This window comes from Solanum lycopersicum, chromosome 12 (genome assembly GCF_036512215.1).
Source record: "Solanum lycopersicum chromosome 12, SLM_r2.1".
Classification (NCBI taxonomy): domain Eukaryota; kingdom Viridiplantae; phylum Streptophyta; class Magnoliopsida; order Solanales; family Solanaceae; genus Solanum; species Solanum lycopersicum.
In genome coordinates this window covers 67,061,133-67,082,845 of record NC_090811.1, presented here as the reverse complement: position 1 = coordinate 67,082,845, position 21,713 = coordinate 67,061,133, and the positions used below count along the sequence as shown (strand labels likewise).

The 21,713-nt window shown below is 32.6% G+C and overlaps 2 protein-coding genes across 3 annotated transcripts; both read left to right on the top strand.

Moving 5' to 3' along the window:
- The first annotated feature begins 1,738 nt into the window (after nt 1-1,738).
- Nucleotides 1,739-4,299, top strand: LOC138340615 (AT-rich interactive domain-containing protein 5-like). 2 transcript variants are annotated; one of them, XR_011213295.1, is made up of 7 exons: nt 1,739-1,815; nt 2,027-2,134; nt 2,240-2,291; nt 2,520-2,586; nt 2,746-2,812; nt 2,884-3,119; nt 3,246-4,299. XR_011213295.1 is itself a non-coding variant. In XM_069292536.1 (6 exons), exons 1-6 carry the CDS (start codon nt 1,759-1,761, stop codon nt 2,938-2,940), a joined length of 408 nt encoding a protein of 135 aa, XP_069148637.1. In that variant the 5' UTR covers nt 1,739-1,758; the 3' UTR covers nt 2,941-4,299. The 2 variants fall into 2 exon arrangements, 1 of the variants encoding a protein (XP_069148637.1); XM_069292536.1 differs by having other exon boundaries at nt 2,884-4,299.
- Nucleotides 4,300-12,311: 8,012 nt separating this feature from the next.
- LOC138340573 (AT-rich interactive domain-containing protein 5-like) lies at nt 12,312-18,674 on the top strand. Its single transcript, XM_069292444.1, has 13 exons — nt 12,312-12,449; nt 13,208-13,493; nt 13,582-13,621; nt 13,820-13,872; nt 16,490-16,535; nt 16,657-16,737; nt 16,949-17,056; nt 17,162-17,213; nt 17,442-17,508; nt 17,668-17,734; nt 17,806-17,856; nt 17,949-18,041; nt 18,168-18,674. Exons 1-13 carry the CDS (start codon nt 12,440-12,442, stop codon nt 18,270-18,272), a joined length of 1,059 nt encoding a protein of 352 aa, XP_069148545.1. The 5' UTR covers nt 12,312-12,439; the 3' UTR covers nt 18,273-18,674.
- The last annotated feature ends 3,039 nt before the right edge of the window (nt 18,675-21,713 follow it).

Below are 21,713 nucleotides of genomic sequence, written 5' to 3'. Positions count from 1 at the left end.
CTTCTTAGAAGATAGTATGTTGCCCACTCGGACTCGAGCCGAGATGCATTAGCACTGCTTCCTAAGAGCAATGTGTCCATCGATTTCCCCATAGCAGCATGTCTTGAACTCATAATAGCATATGAATAAGCAATTGTCGAGGTTGAGTAGCTATTTTTGTTTAGTAATGACAATAAAAAGTTGTTCAAATAAGAATTTTTGATTTGAGTTTAGATAATGTACCAAAATGTCCTTAATCTTGTAGTCTTGAACATGTCATGTGTGTTGTTAAATTAAGAATTGCCAAAAAAGGAAAGATACATTCTTTACTTTGAACTTGGTAAATTTGGAAGGAGGTATTCTTTTTATAGCGGAGAGAGTATTTAAACTACTAAAATTGAAAACACGAAGAAAACATGAAGTGTTTTTTGCAAAAATAACAACATAGATTCCAATATCGAGCTACAAGCTGAGTTGCTCGGACTCTACTTGTGACACGTTGAAATTAAGAATTGCCAAAAAAAAAAAAATGGAATGAGGCATTCTTTTCTTTGAACTTGTTAACTTTGGAAAGACGTATTGTTTTTATAGCGGAGAGAGTATTAAAACTACTAAAATTTAAAATACGAAGAAAACATGAAGTGTTTTTGCAAAAAATTACAATATAGATTCCAACACCAAGCTATAAGCTAAGTTGCTCGGACTTTTAACTTTTGAAGCCACACACGTGTTGACACAACATGTGTACAATGTGTGATCCGTGTCCAATTTGGTCAACCAATTTTAGGTGCTTTAACCAAAATCGATGGGGTAAGTGTGGACAAATTTAATGATTGTCTGTTATCAATACAAAAGCGAATGTGAAATTGCAGAAATCTAAATACCTTTTATATAGAAATTACTATATCACTCCTTTTCAGTTAATCTCCTTTCAAATTCTCCCATAATATCTCATAATTTAGGTTTTCTAAGTCTTCTTTTAGATATTTTAATTATTATTAGGCGAATCCCCGCACCCGTATCCCTACGTAGATTCATATCCCCGAACCTTATCATGAAAGATCCAACATCTAGATCCACACCTGTATTGGACACCCGCACCGATTCCGAGCAACTTAGGCTATAAGGGCTAAGAAACATACACCATATTAACAACAAACAACAACATACCCAAGTCATGTTGCATCTTTCTTTCTGTTAGGTCTCGGTAAAAATAGAGGACCAGGGATCTAATACACGTATTTGAGTGGTGGCAATCGGTTCTTGAGTTAAGCACGCAGGGATTTGAAGCCGAAAATATCTACAGATGCTTCTGAATAGGGAGTCTAGACTTTATGAGATACGGACGGGATGCTTCCTTATGCTAGATTTGCTCAATATGAAATGAGTGTCGATGTCTGATGTCTCCAATTAGATGAGTAACTTAGAATAAAGAACGGGGTTGTAATGAGTAACATATCTTTTAATGCTCAAATAAGATAAGAATTTACTGGAATATATAAGACAATTAATACCAATGCTTTCTATCTACTATTATATGACTTCCTCTAAATTCTTTTTTGGGGGCTCTTATAATCTTCTTTCTCAGGACTTGCACTAATGTTTCTTCGACATTCCGCGGCTTCTATGAGAAGGTAATTACCTGAAGTTCTCTTCCCTTGATCGTTATTAGCATATTTTGACTTAAAAGTTATCTTTCTCTCTTACTTTTTGTTTCTCTACATTTTATTATCTCATGATTTCTCTCTATGTTAGTTACTTCTCCAATACGAAAGGCATATGACACAAATTGGAGAGCTTCAACTTCCTATTGCTCCTTCTCCTGTTGACAATGAGGTAACACTGTGTTTACTTTGTTGGTATGTGTGTATGTTGTACACCTTTGAATTGATATATGGGGAAGCCTAGCCTATTACCCTAAGTAGTTAAAATTATTGAAGTATTCCGACTAATGGTCTTTACTTCATCTAAATGTCGAATCAACTAATGTAGACTTGTAGTATATGTGTATATATACAAATATGAACTATTTAAAGTAATTCTACAGGGAAGTGGTTACCAAATTTCTGCATCAGGAAGAGCAGTAAGAGATTCCGCTGCTCGATGTAGGCTAGGCTGGCAGGAGCAACACTTTCTTGCTGAGCCAAATGTAAAGGTCTGCTGCTGAATCCTTGTAGAGGTCTTTGGGCGTTGATTTTCTTAAGTTTGATCTTGTCTATTGCCATGTACAAGTAATTTTGGTGTTTTTCATATTTTATAGGATGGGAGTTCCTACAATACGCCAAAACGTGCGAAGAGCCAAAAAACTAGTGGTAAGATTATTCGCCAATTCTTTGTCAACTTTACTTCATATATCTCTTTCATTGAGCTGTTTTCTCCCAATATAAAGTGTGGCACTTCCAAAACTTTTGCCTTTCGTGTCTGTTAGTTAACATTTTAACTATATCAGGATCATCGTCCGAGAACTTTAGTTTTGACTTTAATCCATACTCTTATTAAAAAGGAATAGTGACCGCAGCAGAACTTCTTGTCGTATTCAGGTTCTCACGAGAGACAAAATGAAGAGGGGCAGCCAATGAAAGCTGCGAAAGCCAAAACATCTCAGCCGTAAGTCGTACTTTATCTAATGTTTTTATCTCTTCATTATCTTGTATACCAGCAGTTTTTATACCAAAAAGAAAAAGAGTACTAGGAACTTCAGTGGTATTTCTCTATCTTTCTCTGTTTTTGGTTCCTCCCGTTTCTGATGTAAAGATAAATTACCAGGTTGGATGTCCAAGTTGTTGATGTTGGACCCCCCGCTAATTGGGTGAAAATCAATATTCGTCAAACAGTAAGTTCCTCTCAGAAGTAAATTGCATTTTTATTTCTCTCATGTGATTTGTAATGATTTGAGGTAAACAGAATGATTCCTTTGAGGTCTATGCACTGGTGCCTGGGCTTTTACAGGAGGAGGTATAATACCAATCATGCTACTTGTTTCCATCAAGTGCATTAAATTTTGTTTTCGTCTTTTTACACCATCTCAAAGCTCTAAACAAACATAGGTACGGGTTCAATCTGATCCAGCTGGTCGCTTGGTCATTACTGGTCAGCCAAAACAACTTGACAATTTTTGGGGTATTACTGCCTTCAAGAAGGTAAAGATAAACTGTCATGCAGAAAACTTGATATTTCTTAAATGGTTCTGAAAACTATATCGTTGTTACGTTTCTATTTGTTGATCACAACACTCCTAAGTTGGCTGATATGGTTTTGTTTTTCAGGTGGTCACCTTACCTGCTAGAATTGATCAGCTTCGGACCCACGGTGATGTCACCCTTCATGGGTGTCTTCACGTTCATGTGCCCTTTGAGCAGAAAAATCTCTGAGTCGACAAAGCAGGAGCACTGTGAATGCTTGGCAAAGGAGCATTGTGAATGCTGGGCAAAAGAGGTGTTACGGCTTCAGCCGCCCCAGTAGAAACTTCGATTGATTTCCAAAGATAGATGAATATGCGATGATCATAGCTTGGAGTAGTATGTTGTTTTGATACTAAAACATACCTATCTTTTTAGCATTTGACAATTCTATCATACTCAAGAAAATATTTACAGACATGTGCTTTCAGAAACACCATTTGAGTGTTTGCACACAAACAAAAATATGCAGGTTTTGAAAGTTTAGCAAAACAGGCTCTTGGTATGTAAGAGACCTGAAGCTGAAGGTAGTGAAAGATGTTTATCAATATCATTACAAATAATTGCTTTAATGGAATTGATTTATTGATGGTAGCTTCAGAGTAATTGATTTTAAACATTGTGATGTGCCTCTCATTTGTTGTTTCTTGACGCACATTCGAAATATTACTTCACATGATTTGTATAAAATTCTAATTATTCTAAATTCACATGGAACACACGTGCATTGCATGTGTCCGGAGACTAGTATATATATACATATAAACTACATTGCTAAAAGGTAGTATATGTGGGTGGAAACTAAAAAAGACGCAAAAACAAATAAAAGAGTTGCCACTAAACGTTGGTATTATTGGAAACTAAAACTGCCACTACACCATAGAACAGTTGTTGCCAAACGATGGGGTTAGTGGAAACTTAACCGCCATAATTGATCTAAAATCACTTCTAAACGTTGATATAAGAGTCATTGCTAAAGTAAGTATAGTTGCAAAAGAAATAAGCCACTAATTCTTATTATAGTCGCCGCTAAAGAAAGAATTAATGAAACAAAAATGTGCCAAGAATTCACATAACAAACCTCGCTAAAAGTTCATATTCATGTCACCAAAACCGCCACTAAATCATATGACAATTACCGCTACAAGATTGTATTAATGACAACTAAAATAACGACTAAATCAGTAAACTATTGATGCTAAAAGATTGTATTTGTGGTATCTAAAATTGTCGCCGCTTAAAATAACTTTTAGCGACTAAAATTAAAGGTTTTAGCGGCGGTTTTTAGTCCCTGCAAAAAGATTTTTAGTGACAAAAAATTAAAGGCTTTAGTATAGTCATCGCTAAAATTTATAAATTTGGTGGCTAAAAGTCTCTTTTACGGCGACAAAAATTAAAGGTTTTAGCGCTATTAAAGTTGCCGCAAAAAGTCACTTTAGTGACAAAAATTAAGGAATTTTAGCGGCAGTTGTGGTCGCCACTAAATCATATAAATTATCCCCTAAAAGAAAGAATAAGTTGAAACTAAAACCGCCAGGCACCGCAAAAAGTACATTTTAGTGGCATTAGAAATTGCCACTAAATCATATAATATTCACAGGAAAAAATATGCATTTGAGGCAACTATAATCGTCGTTAAAATTGCCGCTAGTATTATTATAAGTGGGAAGCCACAAAAGTAAAAGTTGAAATACTATTTTACCTCTACTTTAATTCAAAGCGTTATATATCTAAGCAACAAAATATTAAACAATAATTATATAATATTATATTAAATACTAAAAATGAAAAAGTGTTTTAAAACACATTTTAAGAATATATTTCCATTGATTTCCAACATAATTTTTGAGCTCTCTACCAAATTTTAGGCAAACTTTTGGCTTATAAACAAGTGCATGAGGTAAAATTATTATTGGAAAATACATAAGCTAATTCGTCTTTCATAACCAAGAAGAAAAAAAAACTGATTTCATCAATTATATAAAATGCTTAAGCATGGATATTGCAAATTAAGGTAGAAGGTTGTATTAGACTGTTCTCTCACTTTTCGAAGGGTTTAGGCTTAGTGGTGTGTGTCATAGTAGTACTCTTATTCTTCAACTGTCTTTCTTTTGCTTTCTACCACCAAATGTTTTTATGGTGTTTCGGTTATTGCACTTTTTTTTTGTTGTTGTTGATATTGTTTTCATAAAAGTTATTATAGCATTATATTATATCCTCTTCATTGATATTTTTCTTTTTTATATTTACTTTAATTTTCAATATTGTATATGTATATGTTATGATATGTGAAGCAACGAATATGTAAATTTTTACTTTTGTCAGAAATAAGTATTATCTTATTTTGGAGAAAAAATATGCATACTTCGTTATACATTATTTGTAAATTATAGGATTTTCAGTGCAAATACTTTCTTCCCTCTCATGGTCTGTGCCTTTTGTTTTTCCTCTTTAAATTTGTAGCTTCCGAATATGAATAGCTTATTAATTCTATATTTATTTTCTATACATAATCTATATGGATAAAGTCTTGCGAATGATGTGTATGTTTTAGTTTTCTTCTATTTGTTCTGTGGTTTTTGTGAATTTTTTTAATCATTATCGTAAGTATGTATATTATTAGGCTCAAATTATTCATATCACTTTATTAGAAGTGTGTTACCAACTAAACAGAGTTAAAAGATTAACGATAATAGCTTTAACGGAATTGATTTATTGATGGTAGTTTCAGAGTAACTGATTTTAAACATTACAATGTGCCTCTCATTTGTTGTTTCTTGACGCACATTAAAAATATTACTTCACATGATTTGCATAAAATTCTAATTGTTCTAAATCATATGGAACATTGCACGTGTCCAGAGACTAGTATATATATATATATATATATATATATATATATATATATATATATATATATATATATACACTTTTGAATCTAAAAATGTAGAAAAAACATCATATAAATTGGGACAAACGAATCGAGAAAATGATCAAAATGATTTTTAATGTATGGTAATGTTTTCTACTTGTCCGTATTAACATTTTATTTGATTGGAATGATTCTTAATGTATGACAAATTATGTGCGTCGTGGTCCTTACTAATGAATTTCACTTGATTGAATGGTCCTTATTTCATAACAAAACATTTACCCTAAACCTAATAGATTTATCAAAAAAATATTAAATTTGCTCTTTTCTAAAATATTATTCCACCCGTCTAATAGTAATACTCATGTTTTAAGCAATAGAAAATAATAATTGTTTTTAATGAAAGTAGGGACAATGACGTTATATTTCATGAAGTTCTTTCTTTGGAACAAATAAAGAAGATAACAATGATCGATTTTTTTAGCTATGTGGGGTCCACATTTAAATTTAACACATTCTTATTGGATAATTTATAAAAATTCTACTAGTTTAGAATTTAATACTTAGATGAATGTTAGTTTGCAATATTATGAATCTTACTAAATTTTTGTGTGACGAGATATGTCCAAAAATATGTGTATTGTGATACTTGGGTGTAATTTGTTCTAGATACATGTATCTAAGCGGATTCACATGTATTTAATATACATAAACAAATCTCCTTCTCCTCCTTCGCCTCTCTCACATCTCGCTCGCCATTCTCTATTTCCTTCGAGTATCAGTATCCCGATTACATGTGAATCATACCAAATACATGTATCTGGTGTGATTCATATGTATTTGAAATATATAGACAAATCTCGCTCGCCTCCTTCATGTTCTTGCTCGTCTTTCTCCCTACTTAATATTTGATATGACACTATTAATTAGTGACACAAAATATAATTATTTCAAACTATAGAGACAATTAATAAATACGGTAGGCATGTTATGTACTTAGATAGTTTCTCGCTTTTTATTTAGGCTAACGGTTGAAACGAACACCTTTTACTATTTAGAATCATTCCAATCAAGTAAATTAAAGAAAAAAATGGTAAGAAATGACTGTTTGGCTATTTCTATTACCAAAATTTTAGCTTAAATTTGGGAAAAGAACACAAGTACCTCCTACACTATGACTGAAATCCTAGATACACATCTTAACTAAACTAAGGTCCTATTACCCCCAAACTCATTCTTTTTGTAATTTGATAAATCTTTTGGCTTATAAGGCACACTCTAGACTTTATGAGATACTGACGGGAAGCTTCCTTATGCTAGATTTGCTCAATGTGAAATGAGTGTCGATGTCTGATGTCTCCAATTAGATGAGTAACTTGGAATAAAGAACGGGGTTGTAATGAGAAACATATCTTTTAATGCTGAAATAAGATAAGAATTTACTGGAATATATACGACAATTAATACCAATGCTTTCTATTTACTATTATACGACTTCCTCTAATTTGTTTTTTGGGGGCCCTGATAATTTTCTTTCTCAAGACTTGCACTAATGTTTCTTGGACATTCCGCGGCTTCTATGAGAAGGTAATAACCTGAAGTTCTCTTCCCTTGATCGTTATTAGCATATTTTGACTAAAAAGTTATCTGTTTCTCTTACTTTTTGTTTCTGTACATTCTATTATCTTATGATTTCTCTCTATGTTAGTTACTTACCCAAAAGAAAAATTGTACTAGGAACTTCAGTAGTATTTCTCTTTTTGTTTCCTCCGTTACTGATGTAAAGATAAATGGCCATATTGTATGTCCAAGTTGTTGATGTTGGACCCCCCGCTGATTGGGTGAAAATCAATGTTCGTGAAACAGTAAGTTCCTCTCACAAGTAAATTGCATTTCTATTTCTCTCATGTGATTTGTAATGATTTTATGCAAACAGAATGATTTCTTTGAGTCTATGCACTGGTTTCTGGGCTTTCACGGGAGGAGGTATAATACCAATCATGCTACTTGTTTCCATCAAGTGCATTCAATTTGTTTTCATCTTTTTACACCATCTCAAAGCTCTAAATAAACATAGGTACGGGTTCAATCTGATCCAGCTGGTCGCCTGGTCATTAGTGGTCAGCCAAAATAACTTGACAATTTTTGGGGTGTTACTGCCTTCAAGAAGGTACACACACTCCTTGTTATTTATTTCACTAATTTTGACGTACTCTAGTAAAGAGAAACCGTCATGCAGAAAACTTGATATTTTTGTTAAATGGATCTGAAAACTATATCGTTATTACGTTTATATTTGCTGCTCACAACACTCTTTAAGAAGTCTACGACAATCAAAAGGTTCTCCATTTGTAAGTCGGCCTTACATAAATTCTTTTTCCAGGTGGTCAACTTACCTGCTAGAATTGATCAGCTTCAGACCAACGCTGGTGTCACCCTTCATGGGTGTCTTCATGTTCATGTGCCCTTTGCGCAGCAGAATCTCTGAGTCGACAAAGCAGGATTATTTGTAGTTGGCCAACATTGTGAATGCTTGGCCATAGTTTTTTAGTTGTTGTGGATGACATTGCTAATGAGGTACTGCGGCTTCAGCCGCCCCAGTAGAAACTTAGATTGCTTTTCAAAGACAAATGGATATGTGATGAACGTAGCTTGGAGTAGTATCTTGTTTTTATACTGAAATGTATCTCTCTTTTTAGCATTTGACGATTTTATTATAATCTCAAAATTATTGGCAGACACATACATACTTTCAGAAACACCATTTGAGTGTTTGAACACAAACAAAATTATGCAGGTTTTTAAAGTTTAGCCAAACAGTCTCTTGGTACGTAAGGTGATGGAAGATGTTTATCAAAATATCAGTTACACCGTCTTCTTTGTTGAAGACTCGTATAGGATCGGTAAGTATGGAGTTTTTCTCTTTACAAGCTCCTGGCATGTGGTTTCATTGTGCGATTTGTGTCGGGGGGTCTCAACTCCCAAAATCTTTTTCTTTCTAAGTTAAGCTTAGCCTACTGTTTCGTCTCAATATTAGGAAGATGATTGAGGGGGAGATTTTCTTGAGAATGGAGAAAAAAGTAGAGTTTTGGAGGATGAAAATTGTTGTTCATCTTGTATTCGTCAAATACTTAAATAAAATTTTGAAGAACTTGATAAGATACAACAAATTTTTAAGAACATTTTCACAATTGGAAAATTAAAACTAGTAGAGAAACTAGAATAAAAAATAGATTAGAAAAAAATATTTGAAATATTTTTCTTAAAGAAGAATTGTTGTCAATCTTTGTTTAAAAAATCTTACTGATTCCAACAAACTTTGCAGAAACACGAAGTTATCAAAGTTTAATGAACCAGTGAAGAACAAAAATTAAGTCACAAATCTAATATCTGTAACACATACAAGAATTTGGAAAAACAAAAAGGAGATCAAGCCCAATGAATGCACAGTTTTCCCCTAAGGAAATTATTCCTTCTGTAGTATCCGAGGTTTGATTTGGAATATGTCCTCTCAGGATAGAATGATCTCAATCACCAGTGTATTGATACCCAAAGCGTTGGTGTCAGCGGGCCATTCAACGACAATAAAGTACACTTAGATTACTAAATTTAGTTGTAGTAGAAAAAAGAAGTCCAGAAATTCTATATTTTTTAAAATGAGAGAAAATCCTTCACTTTTTAGAAAACAAAGGATAGTGCGAAAACATTCTTATTGTTCCTTGCCGGAAATGTCCTTTGGAAAAATCACAGTCTTTCAGAAAGGTTGTCACCTTTCATAAAATTCACAACTTTTCACAAAAGTCACAACTTTAAATAGAAGTCACAACTCTTAATTTTTCATTCACACCTTTTAAACTCAACAAAAATTAAGGAATAGTGTACTGTTTTGGAGCTGTCTGGAGAAAGAATTGTTCTATCAATGGGTAATAGATTGTTTAAAATGAATACGAAAGAAAGAGAAAAACGAGTACGGAGAAAGTCCCAACATAACCCAGAATATGCCCTGCAATAAACATAAGCTCTACAGTATGCCATAAGGATTTAGTCGGAGCTCCAAGGAAACCCAAAAAAGAAAGAGAAAAATTAGCAAGAACAGGAATGCACTTTGCAGGTTAGCCTATACAATTCTATCTGAATACGGGATGTTTCGTGTACTGAGCTGTCCTTTTGCGAAATTTTATTTATCGCTTCACAAAGAAAGATGGCTATAAAGCTCAAATGGCTGATTTAAGGTCCTGAGGAGAAAGTCATGTTGGGAGTGTTACCCAAAAATAGGAGGCCTATAGTACGCCGTTCAAATGTAGTCGGAGCTCAAATGGGACATCGACCGGGTGGAAATCCAAAAAAAGAAAGAGAAAACTAGTAAGGAAAGGAATGCACTTTGTAGGTTAGCATGTACAACTCTATGTGAAACTGGGATGTTTCGTGTAATGAATTGTCTTTTTGTGATATTGTATTATTGGTATATTGATTTAACAGTTTTGGTAATGAACTTGCTTTCTTTTTATTATCGGGTTATCAGTTTTAAGCGATACACTATATTCAAGTGAATTCGTATGTATCTAGGATACATTGACAAATTTTGTTCACCGCTCTTGGTATCTCGAATACATGTGAATTGCACTACTTAGAAACATTAGCGTGATTCGTATGTATATGGAATACATAAGCAAATTTCGGTTGCCTCCCTCATGTTCTCGCTCGCCTCTCTCCCTATTTTAATAAATCTGATAGCAAAAAACATTTACAAAGGTGTATCTCACTTGAAATCTGGTATGAAATTATTAACTAATTATATAAAATATAATATTATAAATTATAAAAAAAAATTAATAAATACAGTACAAATATTTGTGTAATTAAATAGTTTCTCCTATATATTAATATCATAGAATTAGGTTCATTTCTAAACTTTTGGCGAAAAGATTCATTTCTAGCTATTAATTATCACCAACGTAACTAATTATACATGATATCAAATGACTGTACAAGTCATGTGAACAGATTAGATTGATAAATGAAGCAAAATAAATACAATAACCAAATAATTGTTTCTCTCTTATCTTTTTTTAGACGGTTTAAAAACAATATTTTTTTTTATAATTTGTAGACAATTCTTTAATTCTAATTTTTCACATGTTATGTTTAAAACAAAAAAATTAAAGATCATCTTTTTGTTATCCAATACTAGTCAAAACAAAACAAACAAATTAAAATAGAAAGAGAGTAATTAATATATTTCTCACTATTTATATTCATTAGCAAAATATAATTATACTTGTACTATATTATTGGGCTTGTCAATGAGAGACAAAACTGAAAACTAGTCAAATAGATCATGTTGATGGTCCATTTAATACAAAAAAAATTGTGCCACAATTGGACAAAATTTGGTTTTTCAACAATTGAAATCGACAATACATATTTCATCTAGTTATCCACTAAAATAAAGAAAAAAAATAGGGAAAATGTATATGTATCCCCCTAGATTATAATCGAAGTCTCAGAGACACACCTTAAGTACTAAACTAAGGTCCTATTACCTCCTTGAACTTATTTTTTTGGTAATTTTGTGTACCTTTTTGATTTACTTAGACATATATTAATTTGCAATATTATGAATCTTTGAAATTTCAAAAACATTAAAATTGGCCAAACCCTTAGTTCTTTTTCTTCATTCTAGTTTCATCATTAATAAGTTCTTTCTTTGTCCCCCCCCTCCCCCCTCTTTTTCTTTTCATGCGTTAGTTGTTTTTCCCTTTCTTTGAAATTTGGCGTACTGTAAACGTGGATAGTTTCGAGTAAATTATATATTAAAAGATTTGAAATATCGAGAGGATTACATATATAAAATTTGGAACTATTTAGAGATGAATTCGAGTTGATCAAGATTGGTTTGTCAATGTATACTTCATATATAGTCAATGTATATTTTATATATAATTAAACTACATTTAATTTTTGAGTATATCTTCATGTATAGACACACTATATTAAATAGTGAGTACTCTCTATACACTTTATAGGACTTTTAACAAATTATATGATATAAAAAGTCAATGTATACTTTCAATGATTTTTTTAATTATATGACTCTATTTATTATACACTAATTACTAATTTATTATATCTAATTGAAGTTATTCCTAAAATATCTTTAAAAGACCAAAACAAAACATTACTAGTAAATTAAGTACCATTTTAGTCATTTCTCAAAAAATCTCACATAAAGACAAAATAATTTACTCATATCCTACTCACACTCTTTAGTTACTAGGTACCAAAAATATTTTAAAAAACAAAAGTCGTCATTGGAGGGTTTAGCTCAAGGTCTTTCCTTCTTTGTTAAGCTACTTTGCTTCATCAGCCTTTGATTTTGATCTCAGAGTCCTACCAGTTGCTAAATCTGATGGATTCCTGTAAGTCTTTTTTGCTCACTGTCATTACTTGTTTATCTGTTGAATGTTTCTGTATTTTTTTTATAGATGAAAACAATAAAACTGAACACTTTTGAGATGTGTATGAAGTTTCGATGTTTTTTTTCAGTGAATTGATTGGCGGGAGCTTCCTTTTTTAGGTTTCATTCTTTTTAGAGTTAACAAATGGGGATGGTAATAAGTTTATTTTTTTCGGTTTGATTTTTTATCCCCACTTCTGTTTTGACGAAACTAGGGTTAGATTTTTTTTGCGTGTGTTTTGTAGAGGAATGCATTATTTTTCTACTAGATTTAATGTATAAGGGAGTTTGACCATGAAAATTGAAAGAATTTGAAAACATATATATTTTTTTCACTCCAAATAACTCGCAAAAACTCAAAAACAACTTCAGTTTATGTTCACAACAAAACACAACTCTGATTTTCAATCATTGTATTCACTTTTGATAGTGAATAATGATGATTGAAAATTGGAGTTGTGTTTGGTTGTGAATATAATTGGAGTTGCTTTTGAGTTCTTGTGAGTGATTTAAAGTGAAAAAATGTGAAAACAACTTGAATTTTAAAATGAAGTTATAGAATGAATTCTGATAAAAAGTAACTAGTGGAATTAGTGATGCATATATGTTTTTGTTGGAAGTTATTATTTTCCTTTCTTTTAACGTTTGGGTATTTTTTCTTGAGGAGATGAGTATTAAAATGCCAAAATTTGATTCATATGATATGTTGCCTGTGACTAGTTGTCAGAATTGATAAGAGTGAAGAAGAGATGGTGGTTGATAGATCAGAGGATCCTCAGATGAAGACAAACGCTGCTATTGTTATCGCTGATGATGATGCTAGGTCGGACCAGTTTCCGAAAGTGACAACCAAAGTTACAGATTCTTCTGCTTTGATAGGCGAGGATGATGAAGGCTCCCCTGAGCATCAAGCTGAATTTATAGAAAAACTAGGCTCCTTTTACCAGGAGAAGGCGATGGAATTTAAACAACCTAGGTTCTATGGTCATCCGCTTAATTGCCTAAAGTAAGTGTGTCATACTTTTATCATTGAGCCTTATTATTTTCATCTTGTTCTTGATACATATTATATCTTGTCATTTTTCTCGTGCTAGGTTATGGAGATCTGTCATCAAATTAGGTGGTTATGATCAGGTAAGCCTTTTATTTTGCACTTAATTTATTTTTAAGAAATAAGCAATGTAGCTCCGTAGTTTATACTATAATTAAAAAAAATCAAGCGTTGGTTGTGTGTTTTCTTCTGTTACAATATGCTATGAGTCTGTGAGATTAATTTTATGTTATTCCCACGTTCTTTTGATGGTTTACTATTAAGCTACTTTGTCTCTGTAGGTAACTGGAAAAAAAATATGGAGGCAAGTGGGAGACTCCTTTAACCCCCCCAAGTGAGCATTTAGTTGGGCCTGACTATTTCTTTTTTTTTTCTTGCAACTTGATATAAATATTTCTCCTTTTCTCGTCAATATATACTATGTAAGGGAGATGTTGTCTGTCATTATTTTACTGATGATGTGCCAAGATTTTGAAGTACGATATATTTTGGTTACAATATATCAGAAGGTGTTTGAAGAACAATTGTTCATGAACTGTATTAAATCTTAATAACTACTCCCATTGTTTCAAATGTTTGTCTGATTTTGACTTGACATAGAGTTTAACAAAGTAAATAATTTTCTTGAATCTTGTAGTCTTGGATCACAACGGTACATGGTCCAGTTATTTACTTAAAATTATAACAATTTTTAGAAATAGAGAATTATATGAATTTGGGAGAAACTCCATTAAAGGAAAATCAATGACCCATATAAATAGCTTAGCAGGAAATGTCCCGAAGAAGTCCAACGAGTAACATAATCTTGTTATATAGAAAAGAACAACTATTACCTTTTTCTGATGAATCGTATAGTTTTACGATTTTATCGAATAAAAAGGTTATCAAATGAAGGGTAACTAGGTAAATATATGGCACCGCGAAGCAACTCAACCCCAGCTCATGAAGGGTGGTTTGTCCATTTCCATATAAAAATTCCAATTTCTCATCCATCTTCCGATGCGGGATTTCTTAACATTTCCATGTATGCCCAGACCTCAACTAGAGCATGAACCGTTATAAATGGAGAGCCAACATCGATGAACAACAAACTGGGATAAGTCTAACTCTAATACCATATAAAGATATGATACCCGAATCTACCACAACTTCAAAAACTAGCTCGTGAGGGGAGGTTTGTCCAAGTCCACATTAGGAGTCCAATTTCCCACTTCTCTTCCGATGTGGGACTTTTTTACAATTTAAGTTGAAATAATCGAAAAGTAAATGTGAGTTAATGTATACTCAAGGTTGAAAATATCATTAAAAAACTTTAAAAAGAAGAGTCCCTTAGTTACATAATTTTAAATGGATGAGAATTGAATTCATTATAAGATCTATTAATCCTTCTTAGAAGATAGTATGTTGCCCACTCGGACTCGAGCCGAGATGCATTAGCACTGCTTCCTAAGAGCAATGTGTCCATCGATTTCCCCATAGCAGCATGTCTTGAACTCATAATAGCATATGAATAAGCAATTGTCGAGGTTGAGTAGCTATTTTTGTTTAGTAATGACAATAAAAAGTTGTTCAAATAAGAATTTTTGATTTGAGTTTAGATAATGTACCAAAATGTCCTTAATCTTGTAGTCTTGAACATGTCATGTGTGTTGTTAAATTAAGAATTGCCAAAAAAGGAAAGATACATTCTTTACTTTGAACTTGGTAAATTTGGAAGGAGGTATTCTTTTTATAGCGGAGAGAGTATTTAAACTACTAAAATTGAAAACACGAAGAAAACATGAAGTGTTTTTTGCAAAAATAACAACATAGATTCCAATATCGAGCTACAAGCTGAGTTGCTCGGACTCTACTTGTGACACGTTGAAATTAAGAATTGCCAAAAAAAAAAAAAGGAATGAGGCATTCTTTTCTTTGAACTTGTTAACTTTGGAAAGACGTATTGTTTTTATAGCGGAGAGAGTATTAAAACTACTAAAATTTAAAATACGAAGAAAACATGAAGTGTTTTTGCAAAAAATTACAATATAGATTCCAACACCAAGCTATAAGCTAAGTTGCTCGGACTTTTAACTTTTGAAGCCACACACGTGTTGACACAACATGTGTACAATGTGTGATCCGTGTCCAATTTGGTCAACCAATTTTAGGTGCTTTAACCAAAATCGATGGGGTAAGTGTGGACAAATTTAATGATTGTCTGTTATCAATACAAAAGCGAATGTGAAATTGCAGAAATCTAAATACCTTTTATATAGAAATTACTATATCACTCCTTTTCAGTTAATCTCCTTTCAAATTCTCCCATAATATCTCATAATTTAGGTTTTCTAAGTCTTCTTTTAGATATTTTAATTATTATTAGGCGAATCCCCGCACCCGTATCCCTACGTAGATTCATATCCCCGAACCTTATCATGAAAGATCCAACATCTAGATCCACACCTGTATTGGACACCCGCACCGATTCCGAGCAACTTAGGCTATAAGGGTTAAGAAACATACACCATATTAACAACAAACAACAACATACCCAAGTCATGTTGCATCTTTCTTTCTGTTAGGTCTCGGTAAAAATAGAGGACCAGGGATCTAATACACGTATTTGAGTGGTGGCAATCGGTTCTTGAGTTAAGCACGCAGGGATTTGAAGCCGAAAATATCTACAGATGCTTCTGAATAGGGAGTCTAGACTTTATGAGATACGGACGGGATGCTTCCTTATGCTAGATTTGCTCAATATGAAATGAGTGTCGATGTCTGATGTCTCCAATTAGATGAGTAACTTAGAATAAAGAACGGGGTTGTAATGAGTAACATATCTTTTAATGCTCAAATAAGATAAGAATTTACTGGAATATATAAGACAATTAATACCAATGCTTTCTATCTACTATTATATGACTTCCTCTAAATTCTTTTTTGGGGGCTCTTATAATCTTCTTTCTCAGGACTTGCACTAATGTTTCTTCGACATTCCGCGGCTTCTATGAGAAGGTAATTACCTGAAGTTCTCTTCCCTTGATCGTTATTAGCATATTTTGACTTAAAAGTTATCTTTCTCTCTTACTTTTTGTTTCTCTACATTTTATTATCTCATGATTTCTCTCTATGTTAGTTACTTCTCCAATACGAAAGGCATATGACACAAATTGGAGAGCTTCAACTTCCTATTGCTCCTTCTCCTGTTGACAATGAGGTAACACTGTGTTTACTTTGTTGGTATGTGTGTATGTTGTACACCTTTGAATTGATATATGGGGATGCCTAGCCTATTACCCTAAGTAGTTAAAATTATTGAAGTATTCCGACTAATGGTCTTTACTTCATCTAAATGTCGAATCAACTAATGTAGACTTGTAGTATATGTGTATATATACAAATATGAACTATTTAAAGTAATTCTACAGGGAAGTGGTTACCAAATTTCTGCATCAGGAAGAGCAGTAAGAGATTCCGCTGCTCGATGTAGGCTAGGCTGGCAGGAGCAACACTTTCTTGCTGAGCCAAATGTAAAGGTCTGCTGCTGAATCCTTGTAGAGGTCTTTGGGCGTTGATTTTCTTAAGTTTGATCTTGTCTATTGCCATGTACAAGTAATTTTGGTGTTTTTCATATTTTATAGGATGGGAGTTCCTACAATACGCCAAAACGTGCGAAGAGCCAAAAAACTAGTGGTAAGATTATTCGCCAATTCTTTGTCAACTTTACTTCATATATCTCTTTCATTGAGCTGTTTTCTCCCAATATAAAGTGTGGCACTTCCAAAACTTTTGCCTTTCGTGTCTGTTAGTTAACATTTTAACTATATCAGGATCATCGTCCGAGAACTTTAGTTTTGACTTTAATCCATACTCTTATTAAAAAGGAATAGTGACCGCAGCAGAACTTCTTGTCGTATTCAGGTTCTCACGAGAGACAAAATGAAGAGGGGCAGCCAATGAAAGCTGCGAAAGCCAAAACATCTCAGCCGTAAGTCGTACTTTATCTAATGTTTTTATCTCTTCATTATCTTGTATACCAGCAGTTTTTATACCAAAAAGAAAAAGAGTACTAGGAACTTCAGTGGTATTTCTCTATCTTTCTCTGTTTTTGGTTCCTCCCGTTTCTGATGTAAAGATAAATTACCAGGTTGGATGTCCAAGTTGTTGATGTTGGACCCCCCGCTAATTGGGTGAAAATCAATATTCGTCAAACAGTAAGTTCCTCTCAGAAGTAAATTGCATTTTTATTTCTCTCATGTGATTTGTAATGATTTGAGGTAAACAGAATGATTCCTTTGAGGTCTATGCACTGGTGCCTGGGCTTTTACAGGAGGAGGTATAATACCAATCATGCTACTTGTTTCCATCAAGTGCATTAAATTTTGTTTTCGTCTTTTTACACCATCTCAAAGCTCTAAACAAACATAGGTACGGGTTCAATCTGATCCAGCTGGTCGCTTGGTCATTACTGGTCAGCCAAAACAACTTGACAATTTTTGGGGTATTACTGCCTTCAAGAAGGTAAAGATAAACTGTCATGCAGAAAACTTGATATTTCTTAAATGGTTCTGAAAACTATATCGTTGTTACGTTTCTATTTGTTGATCACAACACTCCTAAGTTGGCTGATATGGTTTTGTTTTTCAGGTGGTCACCTTACCTGCTAGAATTGATCAGCTTCGGACCCACGGTGATGTCACCCTTCATGGGTGTCTTCACGTTCATGTGCCCTTTGAGCAGAAAAATCTCTGAGTCGACAAAGCAGGAGCACTGTGAATGCTTGGCAAAGGAGCATTGTGAATGCTGGGCAAAAGAGGTGTTACGGCTTCAGCCGCCCCAGTAGAAACTTCGATTGATTTCCAAAGATAGATGAATATGCGATGATCATAGCTTGGAGTAGTATGTTGTTTTGATACTAAAACATACCTATCTTTTTAGCATTTGACAATTCTATCATACTCAAGAAAATATTTACAGACATGTGCTTTCAGAAACACCATTTGAGTGTTTGCACACAAACAAAAATATGCAGGTTTTGAAAGTTTAGCAAAACAGGCTCTTGGTATGTAAGAGACCTGAAGCTGAAGGTAGTGAAAGATGTTTATCAATATCATTACAAATAATTGCTTTAATGGAATTGATTTATTGATGGTAGCTTCAGAGTAATTGATTTTAAACATTGTGATGTGCCTCTCATTTGTTGTTTCTTGACGCACATTCGAAATATTACTTCACATGATTTGTATAAAATTCTAATTATTCTAAATTCACATGGAACACACGTGCATTGCATGTGTCCGGAGACTAGTATATATATACATATAAACTACATTGCTAAAAGGTAGTATATGTGGGTGGAAACTAAAAAAGACGCAAAAACAAATAAAAGAGTTTCCACTAAACGTTGGTATTATTGGAAACTAAAACTGCCACTACACCATAGAACAGTTGTTGCCAAACGATGGGGTTAGTGGAAACTTAACCGCCATAATTGATCTAAAATCACTTCTAAACGTTGATATAAGAGTCATTGCTAAAGTAAGTATAGTTGCAAAAGAAATAAGCCACTAATTCTTATTATAGTCGCCGCTAAAGAAAGAATTAATGAAACAAAAATGTGCCAAGAATTCACATAACAAACCTCGCTAAAAGTTCATATTCATGTCACCAAAACCGCCACTAAATCATATGACAATTACCGCTACAAGATTGTATTAATGACAACTAAAATAACGACTAAATCAGTAAACTATTGATGCTAAAAGATTGTATTTGTGGTATCTAAAATTGTCGCCGCTTAAAATAACTTTTAGCGACTAAAATTAAAGGTTTTAGCGGCGGTTTTTAGTCCCTGCAAAAAGATTTTTAGTGACAAAAAATTAAAGGCTTTAGTATAGTCATCGCTAAAATTTATAAATTTGGTGGCTAAAAGTCTCTTTTACGGCGACAAAAATTAAAGGTTTTAGCGCTATTAAAGTTGCCGCAAAAAGTCACTTTAGTGACAAAAATTAAGGAATTTTAGCGGCAGTTGTGGTCGCCACTAAATCATATAAATTATCCCCTAAAAGAAAGAATAAGTTGAAACTAAAACCGCCAGGCACCGCAAAAAGTACATTTTAGTGGCATTAGAAATTGCCACTAAATCATATAATATTCACAGGAAAAAATATGCATTTGAGGCAACTATAATCGTCGTTAAAATTGCCGCTAGTATTATTATAAGTGGGAAGCCACAAAAGTAAAAGTTGAAATACTATTTTACCTCTACTTTAATTCAAAGCGTTATATATCTAAGCAACAAAATATTAAACAATAATTATATAATATTATATTAAATACTAAAAATGAAAAAGTGTTTTAAAACACATTTTAAGAATATCTTTCCATTGATTTCCAACATAATTTTTGAGCTGTCTACCAAATTTTAGGCACACTTTTGGCTTATAAACAAGTGCATGAGGTAAAATTATTATTGGAAAATACATAAGCTAATTCGTCTTTCATAACTAAGAAGAAAAAAAAACTGATTTCATCAATTATATAAAATGCTTAAGCATGGATATTGCAAATTAAGGTAGAAGGTTGTATTAGACTGTTCTCTCACTTTTCGAAGGGTTTAGGCTTAGTGGTGTGTGTCATAGTAGTACTCTTATTCTTCAACTGTCTTTCTTTTGCTTTCTACCACCAAATGTTTTTATGGTGTTTCGGTTATTGCACTTTTTTTTGTTGTTGTTGATATTGTTTTCATAAAAGTTATTATAGCATTATATTATATCCTCTTCATTGATATTTTTCTTTTTTATATTTACTTTAATTTTCAATATTGTATATGTATATGTTATGATATGTGAAGCAACGAATATGTAAATTTTTACTTTTGTCAGAAATAAGTATTATCTTATTTTGGAGAAAAAATATGCATACTTCGTTATACATTATTTGTAAATTATAGGATTTTCAGTGCAAATACTTTCTTCCCTCTCATGGTCTGTGCCTTTTGTTTTTCCTCTTTAAATTTGTAGCTTCCGAATATGAATAGCTTATTAATTCTATATTTATTTTCTATACATAATCTATATGGATAAAGTCTTGCGAATGATGTGTATGTTTTAGTTTTCTTCTATTTGTTCTGTGGTTTTTGTGAATTTTTTTAATCATTATCGTAAGTATGTATATTATTAGGCTCAAATTATTCATATCACTTTATTAGAAGTGTGTTACCAACTAAACAGAGTTAAAAGATTAACGATAATAGCTTTAACGGAATTGATTTATTGATGGTAGTTTCAGAGTAACTGATTTTAAACATTACAATGTGCCTCTCATTTGTTGTTTCTTGACGCACATTAAAAATATTACTTCACATGATTTGCATGAAATTCTAATTGTTCTAAATCATATGGAACATTGCACGTGTCCAGAGACTAGTATATATATATATATATATACTTTTGAATCTAAAAATGTAGACAAAACATCATATAAATTGGGACAAACGAATCGAGAAAATGATCAAAATGATTTTTAATGTATGGTAATGTTTTCTACTTGTCCGTATTAACATTTTATTTGATTGGAATGATTCTTAATGTATGAAAAATTTTGTGCGTCGTGGTCCTTACTAATGAATTTCACTTGATTGAATGGTCCTTATTTCATAACAAAACATTTACCCTAAACCTAATAGATTTATCAAAAAAATATTAAATTTGCTCTTTCCTAAAATATTATTCCACCCGTCTAATAGTAATACTCATGTTTTAAGCAATAGAAAATAATAGTTGTTTTTAATGAAAGTAGGGACAATGACGTTATATTTCATGAAGTTCTTTCTTTGGAACAAATAAAGAAGATAACAATGATCGATTTTTTAGCTATGTGGGGTCCACATTTAAATTTAACACATTCTTATTGGATAATTTATAAAAATTCTACTAGTTTAGAATTTAATACTTAGATGAATATTAGTTTGCAATATTATGAATCTTACTAAATTTTTGTGTGACGAGATATGTCCAAAAATATGTGTATTGTGATACTTGGGTGTAATTTGTTCTAGATACATGTATCTAAGCGGATTCACATGTATTTAATATACATAAACAAATCTCCTTCTCCTCCTTCGCCTCTCTCACATCTCGCTCGCCATTCTCTATTTCCTTCGAGTATCAGTATCCCGATTACATGTGAATC

What these genes read in the sequence shown, in the direction of transcription:
- LOC138340615 (XM_069292536.1), top strand. Translation starts at nt 1,759, where the DNA reads ATGACACAAATTGGAGAGCTTCAACTTCCTATTGCTCCTTCTCCTGTT. An exon ending in CTTCTCCTGTTGACAATGAG is followed by an intron (nt 1,816 to 2,026) that starts GTAACACTGTGT and finishes GTAATTCTACAG; the next exon opens with GGAAGTGGTTACCAAATTTC. An exon ending in GAAGAGCCAAAAAACTAGTG is followed by an intron (nt 2,292 to 2,519) that starts GTAAGATTATTC and finishes TGTCGTATTCAG; the next exon opens with GTTCTCACGAGAGACAAAAT.
- LOC138340573 (XM_069292444.1), top strand. An exon ending in TTGCTGAGCCAAATGTAAAG is followed by an intron (nt 17,057 to 17,161) that starts GTCTGCTGCTGA and finishes CATATTTTATAG; the next exon opens with GATGGGAGTTCCTACAATAC. An exon ending in AAAGCCAAAACATCTCAGCC is followed by an intron (nt 17,509 to 17,667) that starts GTAAGTCGTACT and finishes ATAAATTACCAG; the next exon opens with GTTGGATGTCCAAGTTGTTG.